The 14,221-nt window shown below is 41.8% G+C and overlaps 1 protein-coding gene across 1 annotated transcript in view; it reads left to right on the forward strand.

The window, feature by feature from the left end:
* The window catches only part of GNB1L (G protein subunit beta 1 like), a 43,371-nt gene extending 33,239 nt beyond the window's left edge, over window positions 1–10,132 (forward strand). Inside the window, exons 6-7 of the mRNA XM_036393531.2 lie at window positions 4,568–4,783; window positions 9,420–10,132. Of these exons, the coding sequence (XP_036249424.1) occupies window positions 4,568–4,783; window positions 9,420–9,686 (483 nt within the window). The 3' untranslated portion in view covers window positions 9,687–10,132. The remainder of the gene's footprint in view (window positions 1–4,567; window positions 4,784–9,419) is intronic.
* The last annotated feature ends 4,089 nt before the right edge of the window (window positions 10,133–14,221 follow it).

Below are 14,221 nucleotides of genomic sequence, written 5' to 3' on the forward strand. Positions count from 1 at the left end.
ATTAAAGGGGGGAAAGATTTGTGAACATCCTTAATGTAACTTTCAGAGCTTTCCAAGCTTTAATGGAAGATTTGCAAATGCTCAAGGAAAGCTTTGTATCCTTAGGATAGATACAGTTTTTGCATCAATCAAGAGGAAAATGAGTGACTTACCAAAGCCAGTTGTTTGATATGGTTTTCTCACTGCATTAAGACTGATGAGAAATGTTTGGGTTGCTTAAAAACAGTGGTTTTAATGGCAGATTCCATTCACTTCAGTGCCCTCAGGATGAGGGAACACTCTGAACGTTTCTATTCCAGACATACAATAGGAAGAAAATATTTATGGTGGTACTGACTACAGACAAAAAAGTAAATAACAGTAATTAGTGAAAAAACCACACATTTGCAAAATATTTACTAAATAATGTTTATGGGCTGCCAACAGTGAACACAAGTAATACAAAAAGGTGGCAATAGAGGGAGGAAGGAGTTCAGATGATTGGCTTGAAATCTCCAGAGAATTGGTGGCAAAGCTGATTCCCATGTAAGCCCCTGACAGCACACTGCTACAGATCTACAGGACCAACTGAGCAAATGCCAGGGGTGTAATTCCTGCAAGCTCATTGGAACATTTGTGTTGGTTTCAGTTGAAAATATTATCAATCAAAGTGAGGCCTCAGTGTCTTCACCCAAGATCCTGAACTGACTGAAATCTACAGAAATTCAGTTGCTGACTTCAGACAAAAGCCAAGAGAGGCCACAGTTGAAGTTCCATGCTGTAATTAAAAACTAGGGAAAAAAATAAGAGGAAATTAAATAGGCTGATTAGGCTTTTGTTAAACAAAGTTCCTCCTAAAAATGCAATCAATGTTCAGTGCCTGATGAAATGAATGGGTCTTTCTGTCTCCTCCATTTTTTAATAAGATGGTGATAACTGTGGAAATGTTCAGTGTTGAAAATTTTTCTTGCCTGTATAAGAAGTCCTCTGTCTTGCCATATTTTCTACATGCATTAATATTGATATTCCTCTAGGAAGCAGAGCAGGTGCAGAGTCTTAATTTTATATAGTTTTTGATTTTGTTGCCAGTGGGGATAAAGCAGAGGACTGGGAACTGGGAGAGCTAAATTATTCCATTCAGATTCTGACTCTGAGAACTCACCATAACTTCCTAGACTGCACCAGGCAAATATAGATAATCTCTTAGAGTCTCACAGCTGTATTTGCTCTTTTACAAATATGTGCAACTTAGGAAGAGGATACCCTTAGGGAAATAATTGCATGTGGTGCACCAAAGTGATGCTCTGCATTCTGTTCTGTGGTTGCACTGGAAGTGGCTCTGTGAGTAACCCTGTAACCATAAACCAGGAGAACACGAGCTCACCCAGCTGCAGCCCTTCCTGAACAGAGCCCTCCAGGATTTCTTTGTACAGGCCCTGTTGGGCAATGCAGACATACCCAGGAGATGAGCACTCCCAGCCCAGCACTCAGGGGTTGCCTAAGAGACTTTTTGATATTGCTTATGGCACAGTAAATTAACAAGTTGAAACAGAAGCTGACAAGGAGAGCCCCATACAGGTCTGAAGGAAGAGTGCTTGGGGTGGTTGGCCAATGAGAGTTTGGGGGCTGCAGCCAGGTACCATCATCTTTTTCTGCAATGCAGGTAAACAACAAACCTCCCCAGCCGCAGTGTGAATGAGAAACCTTACTACAGAGCAGAAGGCAGCTGAGGTTAGGCTTGTAGATTAAGCCTCACTGGCTTCTCCTAAGCAGTCAAAAATCTTGCAGTTATTTATTTTGTTCTTTTGAGCACTTTCCTCCCCTTATTTTTCTACGTTTGTCCTTGAAGATATTAGTTCATTCACTTTCTTTTGAAGATTCATGTTCTTAAATACATTGTCCCTTCAGTTTCACACCTTCCCGCTATTACTAATTGGGTGGAGTAGGATTTGTAGGAGTAAGGATAGTCTTCCCTTAAATTTTTTGCACTCCTTGGGGAAGGCATCATATTGCATAATGGTGCAAACAAAATAATTCAACAAGAATAATACATGTCGAAACTGGAAATGCCGAGTTATTACTTTATATAAACTATTGCAATTATTCCCGTTGAGTTGACAGCAGATCACCTTTTCTTCCTTCCTTGACAATTATCCAAATGCAACAACAAAATGTTCTGCTTAGGAAGAGCAATGATTTATAATTTAATTTTTCTACTGAAACAGAACATGAATGGTGAGACTTCTCTCCAGCAGTGTCTGTTATTGGGAGTTGAAATAAATAGGCTCTTGTGAAGCACTGCTTGGTGAGTCCAGGCTCAGACCAAGAGCTCCACTGATCTTTCAATAACTTTTATTGTTTTAGTTCATGTACCCATTGAAATATTACACTTCATATGGTTAGGGAAGTTAAGAAGAAGTAGTGTGGGAGACCTACATTTCATAGGAAACAGGACTTGGCTTTTAAAACATACCAATTGTAGATCTCACTTGCAAATTACTGTTTTTCACATCTAAAGTGCAATCCCCACAGCACAAGAAAAGAAAGGGTTTTGCTTGGCATTCCCACAATGCTGAGCACTCACCTGTCTCTGCCATCTGCACAAGGGTGAGCAGCTCCTGTGGGAGCCACAATCCCACTTGGAGCAGGGAGAGGAGCTGACGTGTTTCACTGCCTGATGACAGCCACAACTTCTGTGACAGCCCAGCTCTGAGGGAGTCTTGTGCTCACAGAAGAGCAGCACAAATAATTGTGGGGGATTTTTATGCTTAAACTGGAGGCTTTCTTTAAACTTAAAAGTACCTATTAAATACTTTGTTTTGCTTTGAAGATTTTACCCTTTATTAAGTACAAATAAAATCTGGAATGCTCATTCAGATTTTTTAAAACATTTTTGCTATCTGGTATCCAAAGCAGATATTCTTCATCCAAAATACCTGATGAGTTAACATTAATTCACACGTATCTGACGCAATGTATGAATCAAGGTATTCATTGCTCTGAAGTTATATTATTTTAGCAAATCAAAATTTTGACAGAAAAATTGTTCATAATTCTGGGCACTGTGAGAAATCTGCCTTATGGGCCTTTCTAGCCAGAGCATGCTCCCGGCCTTTTCAAAGGAAAAAGGATCTTAAAGGAAGGAAGGAGGCTCCTCCAAGATCCCAGGTGTGGACACACCTGTTCAGAAGGATGATATAGGGGATTTCCTAAATTTACAAGGATTTCCCCTTGGTTTCCTTCTTTTAAGGAGAACGATGCTCCCTGCTCATTGAGCTCTATTCCTCAAACACTTTTCTAGGCTGAGTAAGGCCGAGGAAGCACATGAGGCTGGTACTCAGAAGTTGTGTTACTCAGACCACCCATCTCTTGTTAGTTTAACTTCCCCCAGAGCAGGGAATAACCAGTGCTAGAACAGTCTGCACCATTAGTAGAGGCAGTGAGCCTTTGGCCACTACAGGTCTGTATCATGACACTGACAGCCAACGAGTTTGACCTCATTCAATAATGTGATACTGGTAAAAATTAATTCTTTATGCCCTTTATCTTAATTGTATACTGAGCAAACAAATCCTGTAGGAGCAGACAGTGTTTGGAAATATCCTGCTGGATACGTTTCTTAGATGTGCCTACATGAGGTGGTAACAATCCCAATGTCTATTTTGATATTTCTTCTCCTATTAAAGAAACAACTGGCATTAACAGATGCTGTTGTTTTAGTTGCTTTCCACTGGGGATTTGCATCTTCACTCTCGTAACCAGGTACTGCTTACAGATCATTAGTCTTTTGGCTGGAGCAATGATGAATATTTTCCTTAAGTGTGACATGTAATCCAGTAATGTTCCCTTCTTTGAGTTATTTCAGAGGCTTAAATAAATTAGGTGTCTGCCCAGGGTGCCCTGCCCTTTGGCCTGTGACATCATTAATCAAAAGAGCTTTCAGTTGGTTACAGTGGGACTCGGGCGCCCATTAACCCCTTGGTGACTGACCCAGCAGTTCCTGCTGGGAGGTTCAGTGTTTGCCTTCAAGCACTGTGGGGTACTTGGGCAGGCAATCCCTCTGGGCAGCCCTGCACCTGGCAGTGTGGAGCTGGAATACCTGAGCATGGCACTTCTCAGTGCCCACACAGGCTTGTATTGCTTGGGACTACTCAGCTGCTCTGTGGAATTTTTTCTATGAAGTGTAAACAAAGTTCAGACCATGAAGTAAAGCTCCTGAAAATTTCAGTCAGGCTCTTTTCAGTTGTTATAGAGAGCAATAGTTTGGATTTTCAGAGAGAAATTTTCTCCCTCTATATGTGTGTGTATATATATGTATGCGTATGTTAAATATGTATAATATATATAACATTTAGAATTTGATATGTAGATATAAAACCTGTAAGTGCATATTACCTAGTAATGCTTTCTGTAAGTGGATGGAATATCAAAATTTGACATTCAGATACCTAAACTTCTTTTCACTTCACTTTTCACCAGTCAGCATTTTAATTTATTCTCTTGGTGCTTGGACTAAAACCTACACAGGGATGGTAATTTTCTTAACAGACTATTTACTTCTCAAACAATTTTATTTTTCGTTAATCAGCTCAGCTGTGGTTCACAACCTGTGCTTCTGGCTGGCTATGAAGATGGATCAGTTGTCCTCTGGAATGTGTCAATAGGAAAAGCGTTGAGCCGACTCATTTGCCACCAGGAGCCAGTGATGAGCCTTGACTTTGACTCGGAGAAGGCCAAGGGGATCTCAGGCTCATCTGAAAAGGTGCTTAGCATCTGGAGCCTCAATGAGCAACAGAACCTCCAGGTCAGGATCACTGGCCCTCTAGTGTCATTTATCCCACTTTGCACTAACAGTTTGATAGACTAAAAAAATATTTAGTCATGAAGAGGAGTTGTTGCAGATCTCTAGCTAATTAATCACAGACTGGTTAGAATGTCTGTGCTATGTGACTAGACTTAGCAAAAGATGGTGAGGATTTTAAAAAAAAGGAAAAAACCCTCTCTCACATGTTTCTGGTTTTACCAAAGTTGCAACAGTCACACAGGCCTAGCATTACTCAAGCCATTGCCTCTGTATCTTCATTTATCACATTGGTAGTATCCAGCTCTCGGAATGTCCTAAACATTATAAATGAGTTATAAAAATGAGAAACAAAGGATTGCTTTTCCAAAGGTTCTGCTTGAATGGCTATAACGAGCCTTCCACTGTGGGAAAGACAGAAGTATTCCATTAAATACTTCTCAAACAGAAAGAGTAGGAGTAGCCCAGCTAGCACCAAGAGGAGATGAGGTTTAGGCACCCAGCTTCGTTTGGCACCTACAGGGCTCAGCCAGAGACACAAAATCAGGCAGTTGGCTGCCCCAGTTCAAGTCTGAGCTGTGCTACTGTGAATGGCTGGGTTAGAGAGAGGTTGTGTAATCCCCAGCTCAGGCTGTGCTAGGGAATGGCCATAAATACTGCTTTCATCTAGACAACTTTAGCAAGTGTTCCAACAGTGCCAAGGCGTTAAGTACGATCTGGAAATGTAGGTGTGGAAATAAAGTGCAAGAAGGCTCTGAAAATTAAAACTGCCCATGCACAGTCTCCACTGCTGGGTGCTTTAACATTTTTAAAGTGGCAGCTGTCCCGTGAACAACGGAGAGGGCCTGAATCAGCCCCTGTGTGCCCATGTCATCCTTGAGAAGAATCTCCTGGATACACCAGTTCAAGGGAGAACAATAATTGCTGTTCCGCCTTGCAGCTTTTATGGAGGTTTTTTTTTTTAAGTAGTACAGCAGGTTGATGCTGTTTTCTGAATGGTGCTACAGGAAGAAAAGCACATGCTGGGACATCCTGTGTTAACTCATCACCTGGGGACACTGTAAAGGTGTGGAATCTGTGAGGCATCACCACAGCACCTGCATTTCTGGGGTGACAGGGCAAACACATCCAATCCCAGTGAAGTTTGGAGGGCATGGCACTCCCTGAGGAGGTGGCTGAACCCTAATACACAATACAACACAACATGAAAGAGGCACTCTGCACTCTGATTGAGTAGTGAAGGTGTCTGATACACAATTGTCTCAGTTTGGGTTTGCTGGTTTTTTGGACGTTTGCCCTGCCCTTGCCCAGCCTCCCCCTGCTTGTCGCCATCTGCACCAGGTGTCCTTAACTCAGACAAGGGGAGGGAAGGTGAGCGATCCCAGTAAGAAACTTGGTATTGAGACTCATTCTCTAAGGTAAAGGTGACAGAAATGTGACATCATGACAGGCTTCTTAAATTTTCAAATACTCTGGTGGTAGAGAGAAAGCTGTTCTTGCATATTAAAAAAAACTTTTTTCCTAAAATAAAATACTGCTCTTTACAGCACATTTCACTCAGGAGTTAGTGGTATGCAGGGCTACAGGTACAACTTGCAGGAGAAACAGTTGTTCACCTGAAATATTGCAAGTATCGTTTTTCACAAGATATTCCCATTCCCAGGGGATGTAAGATTAGCTACACCTTCAGCACCTCACACTGAGGGACAGAAGGTTGCCTCAGAAGAAATTTAAACGCCAAGTATTATAAGCTACAAGCCATGCTCCTGTGCTTCATGGGAGCATGAATGCCCTAAAAAAATGCATCTTTCATATGAGCACTAGAGATTGTCAAAGACATAGATTAAGTTTTTTTCCACTATTGCATTAATAATATAAACCAGATGGGGATTTTTTTTCCCTGACATTCCAGGTACCTGAGGTAATGGTAGACGTTGGAAAGCCACTCAGTGGCACATTATTTTTATTCTAAAAGGTTTTAATAAGTAACTGTGGTGCACAGATATCTGCTGTTGGAGAGGGAATGATGCAATGATGGTACTGAGCTCTGTTTTAAGTGGCAGTGTTCCAGTGTGGCAATGAATAGATGATGAAGGGAACTGCAGAGTTTATTGCTATGAGGAAAGTTTGTATTGTCTCCTACAGGAAAGTTGCTGAATTCATCACTGTCAGCAAATTATAGGATTGGTTATGAGCCTTCTGATTTGGATGAGATAGTGTAATTATGTGATGATGTTTGTGGTAGAATGTAGGAGGTAAACAGCTTCTGCAGGTGAGTAAACAAAGCAGAACTAAGGATCTGATAACCACAGAATCTTCTTTGTATATGACAAGAGAAAAAGTCCTGTAAGCTGTACTGTAAGTTTTGTTGGTTTGATTGCTGAGGCTTTTCCCCCAAATGCTAAAACTTAGTCTGCTGCTATTTTGGTTATTTTCCTAATAAGCAGAAGGCTTAAAGACATGCTTTGGCTGTAGATGCAAGTGTCCTTGATTGTGACTGGCTGAAAGCAGCTCACCTGTTTTTACCTCTTTGTTTTCTTAATTACAAGCTGGTTTTCTGGTTAGGAAATTGTGTTGGTATTGGACTGCTGTAGTTAGTGACTTACTGTAGTAGGTCCTGGGATGGCACAAATGCTGGCAGTAGGATTACACCTGGCTGCATATACCTTGAGCAAGTTTTCTCCTTTGTGTTGTTTTTCTCTCTCACTCTTTTATTTGCACATCATGCACAAATGCCCACTGTTCCCTCATGTTCCATAGCCAACAGGCATCACCATGACAGACTTCCTTTTCAAGTTGGAGCTTGCTGAGGACATGCCATTTCTCCAGTTGCCCTGATTGTGCTGTATGGATCTTGCCCACATAATTGACATTAATGATGGGAGCACCATGCCTGGCACTGGTTATAGCCATGAGCCAATAGTCTCAGTTACAGAGTAAGACCCATCCTCCATGTGCCAGGCTGGTGATGTAAGGAATAAACCTTCCCTTGCCAGGACATTTACACCAACAAAACTTCCACGGAGGCCATGCTGCTTTAGGCCTACCCTGGGGAGTTTGGAGCACATGGACTAACAAAAAGCACAGCCCCACTAAGAGGCCCCCATATAGCCTGCTATTTCTCATTAGGCTTGAGCAGAACTTGCTGTCCTCTGCTCTGAATTCGTTGTAGACACATTCTTCAGGTTGTCTTTGAAAAAGAAATGTACAGAGCATGTAAGAAGCATGTCAAGTTTCATTCAGCTTTTGTCTTCCCAAACTGCACAGCTCTTGCTGTTTGAGTAGGTAGCTGGGTAGTTCTTATATAGCTGAAAAATAATTGCTTGTGGCTTTGTGCCTGTAAGGTTCCAAGATGTGTTCAGCTGCATCTGAAACCAACCTTGACCAACATTTCTGGAGTTTTCTACATCCAGTATAAAGGTTAAAATTACCTGCAATAATATGTCTTTATAACCCTGTACTAGGTATGCATCAAGGAATGTCCTTCAAGAAGGAAAGCTCCTCAGGTGTGATGTACTTGTCAGTCCCTTCCTGCCTCAGACAAACAGTAAACACCACACAGTGAATTAAACAGGCACTGGATGATATTAAGCTTTGGTACAGGATAGCTACAGACTCAGGCTTAAGGAGAGAGTGGCATTAATGTGTTGTTTCCAATAATACTTATAAATAACAGCAGTTCAGGGCCAGCTTTATAAGCCAAAGGTGTTTTCCCCATTTTGACAGAAGCTGAGCTGTTCCAGTGCAAACACACACTCTTGTGTGCATGTTTCACAGGTGTTTCAGACAAGTTACCTGAGGTGAGAACAGCAAAGGTGTCTTATTTTGAGCTTTGTGCCTCAAGAAACTCGTGTCAGTGAAGCAAAAACTTTTCGTTCCAGGGGCTAAGTCCTGTGCAGCCCCAGTGCCTTCTGAAGGAAGCCAAATGCCTCCCAATTGAATTGTGCCCCTCTGTGCCCCAGTAGTCTCCAAACAGTAACACAAGGCTTCCAAGACTGAAATCAATAACTTGGCCATAATCCTCTCCTTGGATTTGGTGTAAATAGAAGTCTCTTGGGAAGGAGTACTAGAAATGCAGACTTCCTGACACTGTAACCCAATTCCTGGAAGCATTCCTTTCTCAAGACTGAGGTAAATGCTACAACAGCTTATTGGGGGTTTTGTGAGGGGCCACAGTAGTAGAAACAAGTAGCAGGTAGCTTAAGCATCAGCTCAGAAGGGTCTCAGCCTGAGAATTCTTCTGCAAAGAAGCAGGGAAAATATATGGTCTTAGCTCTGAACATTGTAGCTCATACAAGAATAGCTAGAAGAAAAGGGCAAAGCTGTACTCAAAACCTCAATTCAGAGCTTCACTTGTGACAGAATATATATATAGCTTTAAATGCAAAACAAACTAAAAGCATAGAAGAGTTTGGTTTACTTTATGAAAATTGCTCTGGAAGTGGGAGGCTCAAGTTTTAAGGTGTTTTCTGTCTCTGTCTATTGTTGCTCTCACCAAGCACCGTCCACATGTGAAAAGCTCCACGCTCCCTGTGTGACACTGGTGTGTTGGGTGGGCACAGCACCTGCTAAAACACCAAAATATTCCTTTGTCTTCTGTTTTGAACAACTTGAGCTCATTTGTAACTTTTCCCCAAAGGTTTACAAAACACACGAACTCGTCAACGCTGGCATATCTGATATCACCATCCGGCCAGACAAGAAGATTTTGGCAACAGCAGGGTGGGATCATCGCATCAGGATCTTTGGGTGGAAAAAGCTGAAGCCCTTGGCAGTGCTGGACTATCACACAGCAACCGCCCACTGCGTGTCCTTCTCAGACCACAGCAAGCCCCAGGACAGACTGCTGGCAGCCGGCTCCAGAGATCAGCGCATCAGTGTCTGGTCCATCTATGCTCAGACATGACACATCCTGCACTGCCATGGACTAGGAAAACAGGACGGGTGAAGCAATTCCTAGCACTGCAATTCCAACATGCATGTGGGGAAGTGGTAGAATCTGAAGTGAAAGTCCTTGGTTAATTCTTATGCTACTTGTTTAAGCTATAAATTTTTTCTTCCATTGAAGAAAGTGTATTTTTAAAATTCATAAGAAGCAGAACAAGGCCAGTCACAAAGACCAAAGTTGCTTTGGGTTCTGCTACAGGTTTTGCAACACCTTTCCTTTGGCAGGTTGCTGGCATAACTTGTGCCAATATCTTTTGTAAAAATGGACTGGAATCCCTCAAACTGCAGTGGGGGCAGAATATGTCTGTTTGTAAGTCATTTATGTATCCAAGAATCTGAATCAGTGTAAAACATCACTCTTGCTTGAAAATTTATACCCATTAAACCACCTCCAGTGGTTTCTCATTGTCAGTTACTTTTTCTTCCCTGTAACTGAAAGGCTATCAGAACACCCTTGATTTGTTCACACTTCTGTCAGTTTCTAACTTAAACCAACAGCCAGGAATGTGACTAGGGATGGCCTTCGGCATTTATGAATTTCATTATGTCTCCTGTCACCTCAAGCCTCACAATTAATCACAAGAAAGAAAGGAAAAAAAACTTCCCCAACATTGCACTGCAAAGCTGTGTAAAGCCTTTTACAGAGCCAGTGCTAAATCCTTTCCATAGACTGATGAGCTGAAGGATTTAAACTCGACAATCCAATTAGCGCCCTTCTCCTTGGAGAGTCAGGGCTGAGTTTCAGCGTGGAAAGTCGGGGATTCAGCTGCACAGCTCCCATGAACATTGAGGGGAATCACATGGGTAAATCCTTATCCACACAGTGCAAATGGTTCCATTAACTTGTCATCTCCACAGTCACGGAAACCGAAATTCATTCATGAAAGTTTTGTTGTTTGCCTCACAAAGCAGCATCTGCATCCTTCCAAAGCGTATTAGACACACACCAGTGTGCTGGGAGCCAGGGTACTGCTGGATTCCGTCACAAAGCTCCAGTGACAACGGAGTCCAGGCTGAACACTGTTGATACTTGATTGGAAATAATTGTTTCTGCTCCGTAGAGAGATGGAAATCAAAGAAAAAGTGACCAAAAGTGAACAGCAACATCAAAGACTTTGAAAATTATTTCAGGAAAAACACACATGCAAATTAAGGTCTGTTATCCAGCTGTGCCTTGCAAACAGAGAATATTGCTGGACTGAAAGCCTTAAGCACCCAGCCTGATGTTCTTTACATTAAAACACAGAACCAGGATACTGTTGCCAGGCTTTTCTAAGTAAAATGTGGCCTTACACATTTTAGAGTGTGGTGACACTTTAAATAATGTAGTTCTTTGATTATTTCTTTACTATTCAGGAGCTGCATGGAGGATCACATTGCAGTTGAAAGTTAAAGCCTAATTTTGAGTGATCCCAAGTCAAGGGGAGGTGATGGTGTTCATTACAGCTACCAGACAGAGTTGCACTTCTCCACCATCATCCACCTCCCACACAGAAGAGGAGCTGCCCCCACTATACAAGCAGCTCCAGCCTCAGCCTTGTGGAACAAGATGCAGTCACCTTCCACAAACCTGCTGCTGGAAGAAACCTTTTCTTTTGCTCTTTTCCCCCTTTCTCAAAGGAGGTCAGAATTGGCACAAAGAAACAATGAAATAAATAAATGGAGAATATGTTGTTGCATGTGGTTTGGGGGCCTGTCCTAGGGAGTCTGCACAGAGATTTCCTTTTGCCTGTGCTGTGTGGTACAACAGCACACACGTGGCCCAGAGGGTGCCAGCATTCCTCCTCCATGGCAGCAAACAGCAGCCTGCACTGTTGGGCAGTTCCCACAGAAGTGAGCTGTAGGTTTAATGCTCATCCAGCAGGGAAAGAAATCCAGGGCTCGCCCATCTTGGGCAAATGGTTAGTGTAAGAAATAATTTTTGATGCAAATATTCTGGTGCTGGCACGGTGGCAACCCTCTGGAAAGAAGGATTAATACTCCATGCCTTATTGAGAGCATTATTAGATCAGAGGCTGAAAGTTAGGAGTTATTGAGTATATTTTCTCTGAAAATTGCCATTTACTGTCAACATCTGTATCTAAAGTAATTAGGGAGACCCATAAGGGATGTTTAGATTTACAAATGGGTCTTTTGGAAGATACTCTAAAGATTACTGGGTGCTTTAAATTACTGCCTTTTCCTGAGAGTTTTAAATATTTATGTTTGTCTGATTAGGTAGATTTAAAAACAAACTTAGTCATGCAAGTACAAATTGAAAATGAAGACATGAACTGCATCTCAGACACACAGGTGAGAGTTTCATCAGCTTCAGGAGGAAGGACACAGGTTACAGGGCTGCTTGCAGGAACAGACCCATCCTTTACTTCCCATTACCAAGGCATATCCAATGTCATGCCTTTTCACAATACAATTAATTCATTAACACTTCATATCACTACTGATTTTATCTAAACACCCAGAAAACAGATTTTTCTTTCACATTATAGTTTCCTTGAAATGAGCAACCAGACTACACTAGTTTGATTTAGAGTTGAGCCTAAATGCCATAGTTTGATTGTGAATTACAGTCTTCTAAGAGTTTATTTGCCTAAGGAATTAACCTGGACTTCCCCACAGAAGAATGGTTTCCAACAGGAAAGACAGTCTGTGTCAATATAGGCTGTAAAACACAATTGTCTGATTATAACTATAACTGTAAAATACAGATGTCTGATTGCATCTAAGAAATTAACTTTTTTAATTAAAAAAAAAATTACAATTGTGCCATGAACATGGTTGTCACTCAAGATTTCCACTGGCTTGCTAGCAGAAGGTTGTGAGCAAGGAGCCACCTTAAGGTGCTGGAGTTAGCTCTGAACTCTCACCTGCCAGAAAGGAACAGGGCTAGCCTGTACCTGGCCTAGAGGATTCAGGAGTGAAGGTGATGACAGCTACATTATTACAAAAGGCTTCCTCCCAAGAATCACTGTCTTTGGCACCATGAGAGGGAAGAAAGCAACCAGCATTCATAAAGTAATAGAAATAAATCCCAAACACCAGCATTTGTGCAGCAATTACCTGGAATATTTATCATCACTTGAATGAATGGGATCTCTGACCCTCTTCAGATTATTTGCAAATGAATCCATTAGTTAAAACTCCTTTCTCTTATCAGTACATGAGCCATAAAGCACTGCAGTCCTTAGTGTAGATGAGCAAGGAAAGATGAGATTGTGTTTGTAGTAATGAGTGAAAAAGGAAGTAAGCTGGGGATATGTAATGAGACAGTTGTTAAATTTAGTCCTTTAGAATGCAATTGCTACAGCAAGCCAAAAATTACTCTGTAGCTTGACTTGAACTGTTGCAAAGGTTTGAGTTTAAAAGAGCAGATTTTTATAGTTAAGCCAATACTGGCTTCTGGGCTGCTTTTCTTTTTAGCATATTTAAGATGCATCTACAAAGCCAACTTGCAAATTAATAAATCTTTCCTTTAATTCAGACTGCCAAGAACAAAGAACACTGACTACTGCAGGAGCCATGTTAGTGATGTAAACCAAAGGACTGGGGATTAAACAAGGATTACTGAGTGCTAAATCAATGTGTTTCCTTTTCTGGCTGTGGTGTGAAAGTGTGGATCATTACATAAAACATGGCACATGACTGCCTGGATTAATGCTGGGCAATGTTACGGCAGCGTTGACACACAAAGTTTGGTGTCTAAGCATGACCATTGTGCTACCAGGAAAGTGACAGCCATGACTAAGGGGAAACGCAGGGGGGTTTCTGCTAATGCAGAATATTCTGAAATTCCAGCCTGGCTCCCCCTGCTATAGCTTTTCCAAGTAAACTTGGCTGTGTTTGTCTATGTCCTACTCTTCTGGAGCATCCTGGAGGTTTCTTTTTTAATGTGAAGGAAGCTATCCAGAATTAAGATCATACTGGGGGGGAGATGGCAATTCATGTAAGAATCTCAGAGTATCAAATTAAATGAAAATATAATCTCTGAGTTGGGAAAGTTTTGCTCACCTGATTTAGTGGTCTGAACCACAACTGTACCTCCTATCAGCAGTGCTGTGTACTGCTTTATTCTGACCTCAGAGGAATTTGATTTGGAGTTTGGTTTGTGAGAGGAAGAGAAAGAAGAAGTGAGGGGTTAAATCAAAACAAAGGAGAAACTTGTCCCTCTGAGTTAGGTGAGAGGAAGACTGTGGAAGGTATGAAGGGCCTTGGAGCAAACCACCAGCAGTGGCCAGATTGTCCATGGGAGAGGGACAAGGATGGCAGCAGGAGTACCTGGTGGAACCAGGCAGTGATAGCTCTGGCCTCTCAAACTCATACACCAACTTACCTTTGTCTCAGATTTGCTTTTACTTCCCCGGCATCCTTTTCTAAAGGTGTCAGTACACCAGGAAATCCTGTAGACCACAATCTACACCTCTAAATAAGCCTGTGTTCACCCACAGGAGAGTGTATTTATTTCTGTGCTTTGAAGAGTCATAAAACCAGAAGCTG

This window comes from Molothrus ater, chromosome 18, assembly GCF_012460135.2.
Source record: "Molothrus ater isolate BHLD 08-10-18 breed brown headed cowbird chromosome 18, BPBGC_Mater_1.1, whole genome shotgun sequence".
Taxonomy (NCBI): Eukaryota; Metazoa; Chordata; class Aves; order Passeriformes; family Icteridae; genus Molothrus; species Molothrus ater.